Below are 15,226 nucleotides of genomic sequence, written 5' to 3'. Positions count from 1 at the left end.
AATCGGCCGAAGCGTCGAATCCTGACTTTTTTGCAGTGGGGTGAGCCAGTGAGTGTACCCGTACCGATCGATCGAGGCGAGACTAACGTAGCCGGCCTCGAGCGACCGATCGATCTTAGAGGGATCGGAGGGAGGGGACAGCACGGCTCTGCGGCCTCGGGACCAAGGGACAGCGGCATGACAAAAGCCCGCGAGGGTCTCCTCCCGGGAAAATATCCGGTAAAAAATAATACGGAGTATCGAATAAATGAAAAACTCCGTGGAACATGTTATAAAAGCTCTCTAAAATTTTAAAAAGTTCCTATTAAAATACGAACAACATCCACAAAATTTCAAGTCGTTTCTTTCGCAAACGCGAAAAAAATACACGTCAATATATTACAATAAAGCCGAAATTCAGTTACACAATGCAACAGCCAGAGGCAATTATTAAGGGGAACACAAGGAAACGACTAGGGGAAGAAGAAAACTCTAAAGGGAGTAAAGACTCCGAAACCGTTGACCGAATCTGGCAAAGTATCAAAAGAGTATTACGATCCTCCCAACAAGACTCCTAGATGAGCGGCGCCTACGCTTGACCACAACCGACCTTTAAGCTTGATCGATTCGAATACTGCATGGACATGCGAGAGAGAAGAATTGAAAAATCTCAAGTTCCTTCTTCCTAAGTTGCTAAGACAAAATTTCAAATCCAGACTCAATTTGTTTTGGGAGAAAAAAAAACAAATGAAGCTATATATTGGGATTATGTACCCATGCATCAGGAAATAGGAAGGTATCCTTCGCGTGACGATTCGCTCCACCCCACTCATCCTCCTCATGCCCTCGCTCCATGACGCCACGTGCTCGCCTTGGTCGCCACCCAGGTTTTACGTTGCACCGAACACCTTCTCTGCTATACGCGTTGCTCTTCGAGTGGGAGGGGAAATGGGGGGAGGGTGGGGGGGGGGGGGGATGAGGGATGGTGGGTGAATCGGACGGGAGGTCGCTCCGTGTCGGCCTCGTCTATGGCAGGCCCTCCGCAGAGAGATGATGGGAAACATCGTTGTCACATTCATTTCGTGTTGAGGGAGGATGGAGAGCATCATAGTTCTACCATCTCCATCCTTTCTTCTCTCCCTTCTCTCGGCTAGATCTGATAGCTAATGGGTATTGGCTTATACCAATGGGTAAAAAGTTTAGTATCGATAGGTGTCGGTCTGTTACTAATAAGGTATCAACTGAGACCTAACGGGTATGGTTCAGTATGGGATACTAGATTTAACATCGTATCAATATATCTGATATTATCTCGAATGAGATCTCGTAATATAGTACTTCCTCCGTTTCACAATGTAAGTTATTCTAGCATTTTCTACATTCATATTGATAGTAACGAATCTAGACAGTTTAGATTCATTACTATCAATATGAATATGGGAAATGCTAAAATGACTTACATTATGAAACAGAGGAAGTAGCCTCCTTCCGGATATTTCCCCTCGCACCGGCTATCACCCAGCCGGTGGCCGCGATCGATGGTGGCCATGGCGCACGCACGTACGCGCGCGCGCGTGTGGACCGAGCGCCCGCGTCTCACCGCGTGACGACGTGGGCGCGGGGAGACAGGCCGTCGGATCGATCACCAAACGCTACGGACTCTAGCTAGCGCCAGCGCGCCTCGGCTCGACCGGGGCTGCCCCCACGAGACGTTGCTGTTCCCGTCACACGTTTGGTTCCCCCCCTCCTTGGCCTCGAGCCCCTGTACTCATCCGGGCGAGCGACCTCACGTCCTCACCGCAAGCGTGCTCTCGATCGATCGCTTGGTGGTGTCGCTGTCACACGAGGTACATGTCCCGGTGGTGGACAAACCGAAGTTTGCACGTTGGATGCAGACGGGTAGTACTGTTTGGTGGTATAGTAGATACTGCAGCTGCAGGTGCCCAACAGTAAAGGGAACAGAGTTCGATCACGATTTTCATGTACAGTGTATGGACATGTTCTGCTATTGCTATGGCCATCAGCCAATAATGCGCACGTAGTATGGACTAACCACGTATGAGTTTTGTCTAATACTCCAACAGGGGTCGTTATTTGATTATTTTCGTAGGCACCGAAAAAATATATTATATTTAGTATTCATGGAAGCTTAAATAGGACAAACTATGCATATGTGGCTGAATATCATTATGGAGAGTACGTGTTCCTGATCCATAACTCCATATATGCTACATTGTGCTTAACTTCTGCCTCCAATTCCTACTCTTGCTGAATTTTCCTCCTGCAAAGTGCAAACAGGCAGGAGATCGTATTAGTTGCTAATCTGAAATTAACAAAACTTTTAATTTCATGCAAGCCGTCGCTATGCCAATTACTCATCTCTGACTGGATTACGAGATTAATTAACCTCGTTCTTTTCAGTCAAAGTCTACAATTTCCAAAACAAAATCAACACACAAACAAATTGTCAAAGACTCAGACCTTGAAATAAACGACTGCTTATCTCTGGTCAAGAAATCGCCGGAATAACAAACAAACAAACAACCGGTTTAAATATATAAACAATAAAAGGGAGAATGCCGATCGAGCTAGCTCGTGCATTCCGGTCCAAAACCGTTGGCTGCTCGACCGAATCACCTACCGTGAACCAGCCGTCTTCTTTACCTTCAAGCCATCTCCAACGTGCCAGTATACACCTTCATCAGCTCTTCTCCCCCTGATTAGACAGTACGGCTCCCTAAAAATAACAACGGTACGATCAGTGGCTGACTTCCAATGGTGATGTGAGCTCCTGACCTGTCTTTCCTTGGCTGCCAAATCTCTTTTGCACAAAGCTATTGCTGGTTGTCAACTGTGTTGACTTTGCACGGTTCGGCTACCTTGGTTTCGTGCTTTGCTCACCACTGTCTCCTGCTCTTGAGATAGGCAGATACATAGTAGCTTGAGCTGTAGTGTAGTAGACTTTTGGCATGGAAGCAGGCAGGCATACGTGAGAGCTATGTTAACTTGACAAGTGGCTGCGCCGACTTGCTTGCTCCCCTTATGTGTCATGCTTAATTGCTGTGCTGTGATGTGCCTACCACCTCAGAATTTTCTCTCTTTTTTCTCCTCCTTTGTGCTGTGTGATGTGTTTAACTCCTTTGTGTAGTTACCTGTATTCTGAAACTTCCTCTTGAGACTAACTTACTTGATAGAATCGAATTTTATGATCTTTTGCATGTGTAGGTAGTAGCAGCGATCTCAGCCACTGAGACTGAGATCCTGGGAGAAACATCGGAAAATTCCTTACGCTAACCCTAGGAAACGGACAATGCAGATTACAGCCGTAGATTGGTGATTTTATCTGTTGCAGACTCGCAGTCCATGTAAACCACATAGCATTGTTTGTCCAAGTCTGAAACGATCTCAGCAGCACAAGTCTGCACATTAGCTCTTGTGCCTATTTCTTCACCTATTGTCTCCTATAGAGTAGTAAACTAATTGGATAAGTGAACTTACCTCATCCCATCCACAAGATTCTCTGTCAGCCTAACTTGCTTTGTAGAGTAGAATTTTCAATCTTTTGCAACCAGACAGCAAGGATCACGATCATACAATTCCTTACGCTATCAGTTCTGGAAACAGATTCAACAATTGCACGGAGCATTGCAGGCCACGGATATGCACAACTGAGGAAACATTATTGAGGATTTACAAGTATCAGGGATGTGACAATGATCAAAAGCTGCCCGTCGTCGAATGACATGAGTTGTTAATATCACGGTGAATTTTGTCTAAGCATGCGCATGCAGACATAGGAAATGGAATCTGGCTGCAGCACGCCATTATCAACCTGATTTGACTCGACAGCCTGATTGCATCTTCTTGGCTCGGCAATCATTTTTTTTCCCGAAACACAATAGAGGCTCATATACACACGCGCATGCTCGGCAATCATATTGGAAGAGATTGTTCAAGCTGCGCATAAGCAGGCATTTCGGTGCCAATGGCCTCATAAGCAAGAAAATAAAGGAAGGGGGAAAAGATTCCTAGTACTTGTGCATCACCTACAACAAATTGCCTCTAGCAGGCAGGCAGGGAAGCTGCCCTTGCTAGCTGATGAATTGTCAGCTCTGCAAGTCTGCATCTACAAAACTTATCAGGCGTATACGAGAGCACAAACTCAGAGTTTTGTACATGTCTCAATGAACTGCACAGCCTTTTTCATAAGGCAGCAGTACACTAAGGCAGCAGTATACCGAACAGATGCTGATTCCGTTGTCTTTGGTTTAGTGTGCACCGAACAGAATAATATATGCATTGTGGAACTCAGGTGTCACCCTGTTTTCCAGAATTATCTGCAGATCTCAATTCTCTGTTCATATTATCTAGGTAGCGCTGCACAGAAAGTAAAAATCTTTTTAGGAAAACAAAGTATGATAGTCAATGTCACTAAGCAGATGTTCAGCTAAATGAACTACGAGTACTGGTTTTCAATAATAATTACATAATCGAAACAACGAAGTCTACAATGACGTCATTTGGTATTTGTTGTATGTACCTGGAGTATGCAAACCGCAGCAAATTTATCTGTCATTGTTTTGGTTTCAACTGGGTCATGTAGTTTCAGAGGATGTAAAAGGGCTTCTACACACTGGAGACATAAACAGATCAATCAAAACACTTCACCATAAAAAAGTACTTGAAAAGTAGGATAAAATGGTCACATGAGTAATGCACCCCATGCTAATATGTAGTTTCATGTTTGAGAGATAATGGGCAAAAAAGTACCATCACCTTCGAGGTAAAATTTTCATCCCAATAGGTGTAACTCATATCATCAAGTTTCCCAGTTTTACAGAGCTCTCCAACAAGAAGCCTTACTTGTAATGCCTGCTTAATAGAAAAAGGAAACATCACCAAACATATAGTGAGAAAATGAGGTGCACTATCCCAGGCTCCCAGCACAAGAGCACTTTACATTTGGACTAGATTGACCCTGCAAGTTGAACGGATAGCCGACAACAAAGCCTGCAAGGGAGTATTTTGAGACCTATTCACAAAAACAAAGAAAAGGAATTGGCTTCCATGTATGAAAAATAGCAAAACATGAGTGCTTTTAAATGTTCACCAGAATCTAAAATGAAAGAATATATGCATCATGAGCTGTCTGTAACTTCTATTGCTAAATCATTTATGATTTCTTTGTGGACAATGTCACCCTCGAGTATTTTGGAAATGTAAATGACATGAGTAAATTGAGCAGTAAAGAACAGCATATTAGAGAAGGCCTGTAACCCTGGCTTCCATAAATGTATCGTAACCTCAACACACATGCTACAAAATTGCTTGTGCAGTATGCAGGCATGCGATGCAGCCATGCAGGATGATGTGACATGGCACATTAAGCACTCGATCTGATGTAGGATGATGTTACATGGCATATTAAGAACTCGATCTTTTGGTAAGTGATTCTACAATCTGATTACTCCAGAATTTAAATGTCAGTAAACATATTCAGCATACCAAAGTTACGAAATCATCCGCCATCAAGCTGATGTTTGTCTTTGTCCTGCTCAATACACTGTAGGAGACAATGCAATTGTTAATCCCAATCGGAAAATCCATTTCTTTAAGGGAATGCATGCAGATCATATATCCCATCACTAAACTATCATAGTATTGGCCACAAAAAACCAGGTAGGCAGGTGGATTGTTGCAAATTCAAGAGAGTCAATATCTGATAAAACAGGGGTGTTATCCTGTGAGATAACCTTATGCTAGCAGTGCAGACAATGACCACAAAATTCTAGATAAACGCATACTTCAGCAAATCTAGATCCACTCTGTCTGAGTGCTTAGGTAGGTAAAAGGATATCAGCTTTAGCCAAGTGCAGTCCATCTTAACAATGGTAAGTGAAGAATTTCTCGTGAAGAAAAGCCTTATAAGGCTTAAATATGTTAAAGACTAATATTTTTAAAAATAATAAAGGTACACTATGATAGTAGGGATAAGATCTTGTGTATCGATATATTGTAAATTGCAAATAATTTTCCTTAAAGTTTAAAGGCAACTACAGTTATTTTCTAACAAACTGAAGTTTAGTATAGTCGAATTAATCAAAGAGAAGGACCTAATACAACAGACACAGCACAATAATAGACTGTCTTACAAAAGCCAGAGACCATACAAACTGAAACAAATTCTGATAGTTGGAAGATTCCAAACCAACATGATAATGATTTGAATGAAGTACAACAAAAAATGCCGATCCATTGAAATGAGTTGGAAACTCAACATTCCTACTAATCCATGAGAGGAATGGAATATAGAACCGCCTGCATTTAAATCATCACATAGAAAGTGATGTTCTAATTTTTATGGACACATTGGAATCACTTGTGCTAAATATGTTCTGGAAACATCTCACTATCTCAGTGAAACCTTTGGATCAAGGAACACAATATTCAGCTACAATAGTTTGAAGTGCATACCTTAGAGGCAATGCGATCCTATTTTTGTCGTCGGAAACAGCCAGCCCAACATACTTACTACCAACGTCAAGCCCAAGCAGTCGAGATTGCTTTCTCGACCCGCCGTCAATGACTTTCCTGAACAACTGATCCGCTTTCAACAGCCTCATTGTATATTTACTCCAATTTCAACTGCAAGCACATGAATCAACAAGGGGATTGAATTGAATGACAACTGATGCCACGATTTCGACGGCATAGATTATCCCTTTTAAGCCAGAATCCTAGAACAGTCAGAGACAAAAGGTAAATACTAACAGGAAAACTAGTACTGAATCGGGCACAAATTAATGCTCAAACAAAATGCATGCATAAATGCACAATGCTAATGTACAACAGCATAACACTGTCACCCGCTTGAACAGATGCAAGTTGAATAGTAGCTCATACACACAAAATTAAAACGTATACGAATCTGAGCTCGTAGTAAAATTACAAAATAACACTGACCTGCACAAACACACACACAGACGGGACGAGCCGGCGGCGGCGGCGGCGCAGCGAGCCGAGAGGCAGACACACGATCCCGGATCCCGAACAGGGAGGAAGCCAGAGGGAGAAGCTCGCAGGAACAGGCCAACAAGGAAGCGATGGAGACACGGCAACCCAGGAGCCCGCGCGACGGCGGCGTCTAGCCGGTGACCGGCGAGCGGGATGCGGCGGTGAGACGGTGAGGTCGGAAGGGTTGCGGTTTCGTGCCTTGCTCTTGTTGGCGACGGATCGGGCCGAGCAGGTTTGGGCCGAGAATTTCCGCGAGCGGATGGAAAAGCTTTGATGGGCCGGAGCGGCAGGCGAAGCACCGGCCCAGCATTTCTGGGCAATCCAGAAGTGCCGGTTGCCACTGAACAGCACCAGATTCGCCTCTCCCTCCCGAGGCCTTGGCCGGCGCGAGGTCGAGGAGAGGAAGCTCCCATGGCGGAGGAGGCGGCGCAGGAGCAGCAGACGGACCCCGCCGCCTCCCGCCCCGTCCGCTGCATCGTCAAACTCGGTACTCGCGCGCGCTCCGCCGCTCCCTTGTTTCCTCTCTGCTCCTCTTTAGCAGCTTCGATGGCGCAGGTGGAGCGGCCATCACGAACAAGGGAGAGCTGGAGAGCATCGACGCGGCGAGCTTGCGGTCGGCGTGCGCGCAGCTGCGGCAGGCCATGTCCCACGGCGGCGCGGCGGGGAAGGTTGTGGGGATGGACTGGAGCAGACGGCCCGGCGATCCGACCGGCCCGGTTGTGGATGTGGAGGGCTTGTCGGAGATGGGAGGCTTGGGGCTCGACTCCAACTTCGTCGTCGTCCATGGTGCCGGTATGCATGGCTCCTCATCTGAACTAACAACTGTGCCTATCTGTCATTTTGTATTGCTGATGAGTTCATGAGCAGAACTGGGGGATCGGTGGTCGGTTGGGATCTGGAGACGATAGGATCAGCTTGATTGCTGTATTTTGGTTTCAGAATACTACTACGGCTAAGTGAAAATTTGGTGCGAAACTGTGAACCAAGTACCATTCTCAATGTGTATCAATGACAAGCAATTGTAAACATTGTTCACGACCTGCTTAACCGGTCTATATTCGGAACGTAGCTGACCTTCGTGGAATATATTTGAATAAATCTGTTTTGATTGGTAGACACCCTGAAAATATAGTTTTTTTTAGATCATAGACCATCGGGCCCAGCTTTTATAGAAAGCCAGAAGCGGCACAGTGGTGGGGGAGACCCACTTACAAGAGTTCAGCACAAAAACACAGAAACAGGGCAGAAACCAAACCATGCCAAGGGATACAAAGGGGTTGAAGCTAAGCGACCAAAAGCAAAAGACAACTCAGGCACCTCTAAACAACTCAACAGATAACAGCTAACCAACAGCACCACAGAAAAAGCATCAGTGCTTACCCTACTCCAGCTCTGGGAGGACCAAGGGAGGAGACTGCTTCCATAAGTTTGCTAGCCATGGCCTCCAGCTTCTCAGCATCCTTCCTGCTTAGGACTTTCCACTGCATCAATAAAGATTTGATTTGAAAATGTAGTCCTAGGCAACCAGGGGAGAATAAATAAAATAGCTCACACTTCATGATGCCTGTAATACTGGCCGACTATAATTGGCCTGTTGTAGTTTAAAGGATACAGCCCACGATTTTGGTGGTGTAATAGCTGACTACCTACATCTGCTACCTCAGGGTCTTTTGGTCACTTCCAAGCAAGTAGATCTGGAGTCCATAAAGGGGGTCTTCATTCAACACTTGTGAAGGCTGGCTTTGTGGCTACAAGAATTTCAGTAAGGCTAGTTTTTGAAGTTCTCCTTTCACGTTCATATTATAATCTATATTTTTTTTTCTCCATCTTACTTTCAGAGATATATCTTTGTTGCCCAGTATATCGTCAACATATGTAGTGCTTCTTTGATGCGCATGCTTGAAAAATAATTCTTATGATCTGCATATTACAATTCAGGTCACTTCTCTCAACCAGGAGATTGTTAGAGCTCTTGCAAGAGGTACACAACATTGAGATGAAGGACCACTCTTCATATTTGAATCACAATCATGTTTCTTTCGTGCTATCAGGATATCTATGTGGTCATTTTTGTTACTTTGTCATAAACTCATGCTCCATTATAATCTAGAGAATATATGTGTTTTGTCTGGAATTTTACTGTGCGGTCTTCACTTAACCCGTGGTGCCATCCAAGGATCCATTGTCATTTGTTATGAACAATTTTCCTATGTAATCTTAATCCTGAACTAACCACTATATGTATCCATCTTTTATATGATCTTGATGCATTGCTTCAGTCTATTGCTGTCGGTTTATCATCAGTAGCTAATAATTAAGTAAATGTCTTTTTTGAACTGTGTATGATTCTGTAGAAGGAATACCGTCTGTTGGGATGTCACCGTTTGCTTGTGGATGGTCTACTAAGCAAAGAAATGTGAGAAAGCAAACAATTAACTAAATTTCTTCTGTTTCTTTGGACATGGACTTGACATTGCAAAGTTCTTGAAGATCTATGTCTAATCCTATCAACAGAGATGCCCTTTGATTTTTTACTTTCCAGTTTTGCACTTACAGCTTGAATCAGTGGATGCTTCTCAAATCATGCAATCACTCCATGTTGGCTTTGTCCCTGTAAGTTGTTGTACTTCATAATCTTGAATAATTATTTCTCTAGAATTTACAATGACTAAAGTTTTATATTAAGTAATGTAGTTATATGGGTCACTTCTTATGTATCCATATTGTAAGAAAAATATGGCGTTTCTGGAATATTTATGTAGTATGTAACATATTCATTACACATGTTATGTGCACTGGTAATTCTTCTAAGTTGCATCCTATTTTGCAATACATTTTCTATACCAACTTAGCTGAGATTTTGTACTGGTAAATAATGAATTAGTTCAGATATTTGAACATACTATGAGTAAACTTTTGTTCAGGAAATGTTTCAAGAATAGGGAAAGCATTGCATACTTCCACAGCTCTACTTATGTTTTCTTCATCTACATTAAAAAGAACATAAAAAATTTCTTCCAGGTTTTGCATGGAGATGCTGTTCTTGATGAATTGCTGGTGAGCTTTTGGATTGAATCACGCCCATGTCCTAATTTACACTTACATAGAGGTCTCTCTGGACTATGACACATTTTGTGTACTTCTCAAGACTTATGTGGTATAATTAAATGACCAGGACTGCACCATTTTGAGTGGGGATGTCATTATACGCCATCTTGCACAGCTTCTGAGTCCAAAATATGTTGTATTTCTGGTATTGCTGCCTTCTCACCTTTGCCATGACTTGACAATTTATATTATGTATGTGAGATGGTGCGTGCATCAAATTATTTACATGGATGAAATGTCTTTATTCTAATACTTGAAGTTCGTATTGCTGTTATCACTTATCAGACAGGCCTTGTTCTATCACATTTCTGTGCACCACTCTTTGCATATGTTGCCCATCCTTCATTATAGTTGCTTTTGCATAGCACTCTGAAAATTGAGATGTAGACAGATGTCCATGGAGTATATGATCGTCCTCCATCAGACCCGAATGCAGTACTTCTCAGAGAGATAGGTTAGCATTCAGTACTCACCTACTGGAATTCCTGTTTGATATGCATCAGAAATTGTAGGGAGCACACGAAAAGTAAAATATATGCAATTACCATTTGCTTTCTGTCTTAGGCTGACCTGTGTTGTTTGCCTGTTTAAACAGCGGTGGATGAAAATGGCAGCTGGTCGATTGTAAAACCAGCATTGAAAGGCAACAAGAAAGGAGGTATAATTTATGTCTTCCTTCCATGTGTACGCTGGTGGTTGAGTTACTCATAGCAGTTGTACTGAGTAACTGATGCAACTATTTTCGTTGTAACAAGTTCAAGTACATAAAAAATTATCAGATCGTAACAGGCACATGATTAAGTAGCTACCGGTGACGATTTTTCAATTAATAACTTGTAATGAACAAATACATCATTTGTTCTTACGCATTATGCAGAGAAAATTGGAAGTCTCAATGATTTGGATCAAATACTATACTTATGGAGGAGTGACAGTTTGAAATATGAGTATTGGGATCAAAGCTATAATCTTTTAAGCCAGGGGCTAATGAAATTCATGATAAAGACACACTGTTCTTTTGACCAGCATAATAAAGATAAACTGTTTGTTGTAGCTTGTGTAATCCTAACAAAGATAATCTGATATGCATTGCAGTGGAGATATCTGTAGCTGCACATGACACCACTGGCGGAATGGAGACCAAAATATTGGAAGCTGCTGCGATAGCTAGGCTTGGAGTTGATGTGTATATTACAAAGGTCTGGTAACTTTTTCCTCCCCTCATGACTTTGTGTATATAAAATTTTCAATGACCCTTTTTTTTCCTTTTTCCGTGTGACTTCTGATGCAGGTTGGTACAGAACATTCACTGAGAGCCTTAAAAGGGGACACGAGCTCAGAAGATTGGCTTGGAACCGTCATACGATCTTCCAGATAGAATTCTTGGCCTATCATTTTCGGGAGTAAGCATCCATTGGCAAATATTTTATCACCATTATTGTAGGACGATTGTGAAGCTATGAGCTGATCACCTGTCAAATGATTCATGGGGTTATTATTGCTGAATCTCATAGCAGACAATGAGGCAGAGCTCGGTGTTATGCTACAAGTAACAGTCCTACGACATTATAATAAGTAACCTTATTTTGTTTGCTGGAAGTTCACTTGACCATTTGACCTCAGAAACACAAGAATGATTCGCCATTTATCCCGTTACATTATGTTGGTGGAAAAAGTTCTCTACGTTCATGGCATAAAAAAGAATCTTTTTTTTCCGAAAAAAAAAATTGCTGCCAGAAGCTTGTTCTGCTACCGAATGACCCAGCCTAGGCTGTATGCCTTATCCTGAATGAGCTTAGCCTGGCTAGCCACATCCAACAGGCACTGTTTGCTTGTCTGAATTAGTTAAGCCAGGATGGCCCGAGGTTGGTTGAATACAAATGCATGCAAGTTGGAGATTTTTGTTGGTTGTCTGTATATATTTTGAGTGTGGTGAAAGATAGGTCCCTCTTGATGGTAAGTTTACCCCTATAGCTTACATATATTCTTGTGTGTGTAAATTAAACTACTCTTAATTGTAATATATGCATGTGATATTGGATAAAACCTGCTAGAAACAATAAAAACTAACTGATACCCTTGCATTGCTACGGGATGGTTGTGTACACATCAATGAATTTGAAAAGATGTACACGCTATAAAAAAAACGAATGGGAAAATTATGATGTTTAGAGGTTAGCAATAGAACAATATATATATTTTTTAGATGAACTGAGTTAAGATGAGATGTAGTACACACAAAAAAGATCAAATCACTATTTATAATATTTAGAATATGAATTGGTATACTTATAAACTGAAAAAATGCTATTCCTTTTCTTTGTTATGTTCTTATCTCCAAACTAATATTATGAAACATGTCAAACGCTCATTCCATGTTTTCGAATTCAACTTTAAACAGGAAGAACTATTGAAAAATCTTCAACCAAGGCTTCAAATTGCCGTTCGAAGGGCTGGTGAGAACAAACGGCTACAGTAGATCGATCGATGGCATTTTCAAGCAGAAAGAGAGGAAAAACTATATGGTTTTGAGTACTGTCAAGAACGAGGGCACAAAGATATCTATCATGCCACTGTGCCATAAGAAATTAATGAAGAAATAAAGAAAAAGATGTTCTAGCACATACACCTTGTGCCGTAGCAAATGAAATAGATGTTCACAAAGTTCAAATAGATACTACCGGCCTTATCTTTTAGCTTATGCTTATGTTTATCAGTCAAAATATGCATTTCAACCTTAAATATGAAGTTTATTTTGGGATTTTTTTCATCGTAGTTTATTTTGTAGGCTTTGCTTTTTAAATCGTTAAGAATACGTATATAAACGTTATATTCACAAATTATTTTTATTTGCTAATATGTCATTTGCTTATGCTTATAGTCAGCCAAACGATGTCGCCCTACTTGTCGCAAAAGAAGGATCCACCTTCTTTGTACTCATGAACTCATCCCTCGAACAACATCAGACATTTTGTACCTAATGCATTACAGTACTAATGCATTACAGTACTGCACACGAATAAGAAAAAAAAAAGACATAACAACCACACTCTCTATTCTTAAAAAAAAACTTAATCTAGAAGGGAACGTGACCCTTCCTAAAGCAATGAATGGGTTTTTTTTGAAACGGAGGGAGTAATGTATTGTATGAGGGTCTCAAAACTTTTGTATTGTATGTACGAGGCACCAGGCGCACCAGCACAACGTAGTCAGCGCATCTCTATGGCCTTGGTCACTCGGTGCACATCTACGCTGGAGTGCTAGACGCCGACGTCGGGCTCGTGTGCCCGTGTCCCTAATGCCAAATCAGTGGTCCGCTGCCATATCTGACAGCCGTGCGCCTGTGCTCGAGTGCCCGACGAGTGTGAAGAACAGGCGACGAGACGAGCGGGGAACCGCGTTCCTCCTTTCGGGCCAAAAATTGTAGGGATAATTGCATTCATGCCCTCACTTTGAACCTCAACTGCTGTTTTACCCTTACTTTTTAGAGTTTGCAATTTTGCCTCATCTTTTTGAACATGAACCCACCGTTTGCCCTCACTTTTAACCCCGTTAGATGGGTCCCACAGTTTTGGGTTAAAAATGGGCCTGTTAGGTGGCACTGGGTCCCACAAAGAGAAATAGAAATTTCTTTTTATGAAATATTAATTTACTGTTGTACCCTTCAATGAATGGATAAGGATCGAGAAAAACTATGGGATGGTGTACCGTCTCAACGGTATAGTTTATAATTTATACTTACCAATCACTCACCGATTCTTTTTCTCTCTGAAAGCGTGTCGTGTGCTGTCTTTTCACATGGAGGCTACCGACTAGTGATGACTGACGAGAGGTCTCTTTTCTCCTACAGTACAAAATAGCTATGAAATACTCTAATACAGCACTACTTCTACACCTCTTTAGGTCCATATGGGTCTAACACCTGCTTCAACTAGTAAAGTTAGAATTAAGCACTAGAGCTAGTAGCATTAGCCTAAACAAAGCATGTCAGCGGCACGTGAGCAAGTTTGGCTGTACTTTCTGGCCTAGCTATGCATGGTCCATTTTTTTATTTGATTGTTGAATAGAAGTATATAACCCATAAATATTAGAATTAGTGGTATCACATCTGAAGCCTCATACCATCACACCCTATATTTGGTATCAGATCCTCTACTAATATGTATCAACCCGATATCTAGGTATTGGATCCAGTACTCATAGGTATAAGATCAGATACCCGATACCTGGGTATCCGATCCAATACTCATAGGTATCATGCGCGATACCGGATCCGATACTCATAAGTATCAAACCTGACCTAGGGATCGAATCCGGTACTCATAGGTATCAGACCCGATACTTAGGTATCAGACTTGGTATTCATAAGTATCATACTCGGTACCTGGGTATCCGACCCGTTACGCATAGGTATTGTAACAAATACTCATAGGTATGAGATCAGATACCCAATACCCGGGTATCCAATCTGGTACTCATAGGTATCAGACACGATACCTAGTTATCGGATCCGGTACTTATAGGTATCATGCCGGATAACTCAGCATCAGATCTTGTATTTATAGGTTTCATACTTGGTACCTAGGTATTCGACCCAATACCTGGATATCAGATATGATAATCTAGCATCTATGTATCACATACTAGAGTTTCTAAGATGTGGTATAACCAAGAGCCCAACATGACATATCTAATTAGAATAATCCATTGTATCCATGTATAATCTAGGTAATTATTTGTCCGGTATAATTCGTGCATGGTATAGGATACAACAAATAGATGCAACCTATCTTAGACACATAGCTAGGGTACTAGGCTCCTCCATAATAAGTACCCTACATAGCTAGGGTACAGGTCTACTAGTAGCTATTACAGGGATTTGGCATGCACAACAAGCTAGTAGTACCTCTGGTTTTATTTACTAGCTAGGCTAGTATCAAAGGCATGACTTAGGCATGCTGCGTACTAGCTAGCTGTCAGGAACAAGACTATACACTGATACACACAGCAAACCTGCGTGATGATAATCCTAGCAGCACACGATATACTCGGGGCCGCGGGGCCGCGGCATGAGGGATAAGTGGTATATACCGTTGTGTAGTCTTTCTCATAAGGATCCAAGCAG

General features: G+C 42.0%; 2 protein-coding genes across 3 annotated transcripts; one reads left to right on the top strand and one right to left on the bottom strand.

Annotated features, from left to right (window-relative positions):
- Positions 1-2,744: 2,744 nt before the first annotated feature.
- Positions 2,745-7,229, bottom strand: LOC127784850 (uncharacterized). The gene is made up of 7 exons (XM_052312252.1): positions 6,943-7,229; positions 6,454-6,624; positions 5,485-5,542; positions 4,940-5,011; positions 4,756-4,851; positions 4,520-4,612; positions 2,745-4,356 (listed from the first exon to the last, which is right to left on the bottom strand). Exons 2-7 carry the CDS (start codon positions 6,600-6,602, stop codon positions 4,288-4,290), a joined length of 537 nt encoding a protein of 178 aa, XP_052168212.1. The 5' UTR covers positions 6,603-6,624; positions 6,943-7,229; the 3' UTR covers positions 2,745-4,287.
- A 100-nt stretch (positions 7,230-7,329) lies between these two features.
- Positions 7,330-12,841, top strand: LOC127784836 (isopentenyl phosphate kinase). Of its 2 annotated transcripts, XM_052312241.1 has the most exons (13): positions 7,330-7,480; positions 7,549-7,785; positions 8,658-8,755; positions 8,932-8,974; positions 9,348-9,409; positions 9,550-9,606; positions 10,015-10,050; positions 10,169-10,246; positions 10,489-10,555; positions 10,697-10,759; positions 11,197-11,300; positions 11,393-11,504; positions 12,503-12,841. In XM_052312241.1, exons 1-12 carry the CDS (start codon positions 7,405-7,407, stop codon positions 11,477-11,479), a joined length of 1,008 nt encoding a protein of 335 aa, XP_052168201.1. In that variant the 5' UTR covers positions 7,330-7,404; the 3' UTR covers positions 11,480-11,504; positions 12,503-12,841. The 2 variants fall into 2 exon arrangements, with proteins under 2 accessions (XP_052168201.1, XP_052168195.1); XM_052312235.1 differs by lacking the exon at positions 12,503-12,841 and having other exon boundaries at positions 7,331-7,480; positions 11,393-11,700.
- The last annotated feature ends 2,385 nt before the right edge of the window (positions 12,842-15,226 follow it).

The sequence above is a fragment of the Oryza glaberrima genome, chromosome 1 (genome assembly GCF_000147395.1).
Source record: "Oryza glaberrima chromosome 1, OglaRS2, whole genome shotgun sequence".
NCBI classification, from domain to species: Eukaryota; Viridiplantae; Streptophyta; class Magnoliopsida; order Poales; family Poaceae; genus Oryza; species Oryza glaberrima.
Note: the sequence above shows the minus strand (reverse complement) of the source record. Positions and strands in the feature narration are given on the sequence as shown.

Excerpts from the sequence above, each read along its gene's own strand:
- LOC127784850 (XM_052312252.1), bottom strand. The coding sequence starts at position 6,602 with ATGAGGCTGTTGAAAGCGGATCAGTTGTTCAGGAAAGTCATTGACGGC. Across the intron at positions 5,543-6,453 it reads AGGATCGCATTGCCTCTAAG|TGTATTGAGCAGGACAAAGA; the intron begins GTATGCACTTCA and ends TGTCTCCTACAG. Across the intron at positions 4,852-4,939 it reads AGGGTCAATCTAGTCCAAAT|GCATTACAAGTAAGGCTTCT; the intron begins GTAAAGTGCTCT and ends TCTATTAAGCAG.
- LOC127784836 (XM_052312241.1), top strand. The coding sequence starts at position 7,405 with ATGGCGGAGGAGGCGGCGCAGGAGCAGCAGACGGACCCCGCCGCCTCC. Across the intron at positions 8,975-9,347 it reads TGTTAGAGCTCTTGCAAGAG|AAGGAATACCGTCTGTTGGG; the intron begins GTACACAACATT and ends ATGATTCTGTAG. Across the intron at positions 10,247-10,488 it reads CAAAATATGTTGTATTTCTG|ACAGATGTCCATGGAGTATA; the intron begins GTATTGCTGCCT and ends ATTGAGATGTAG.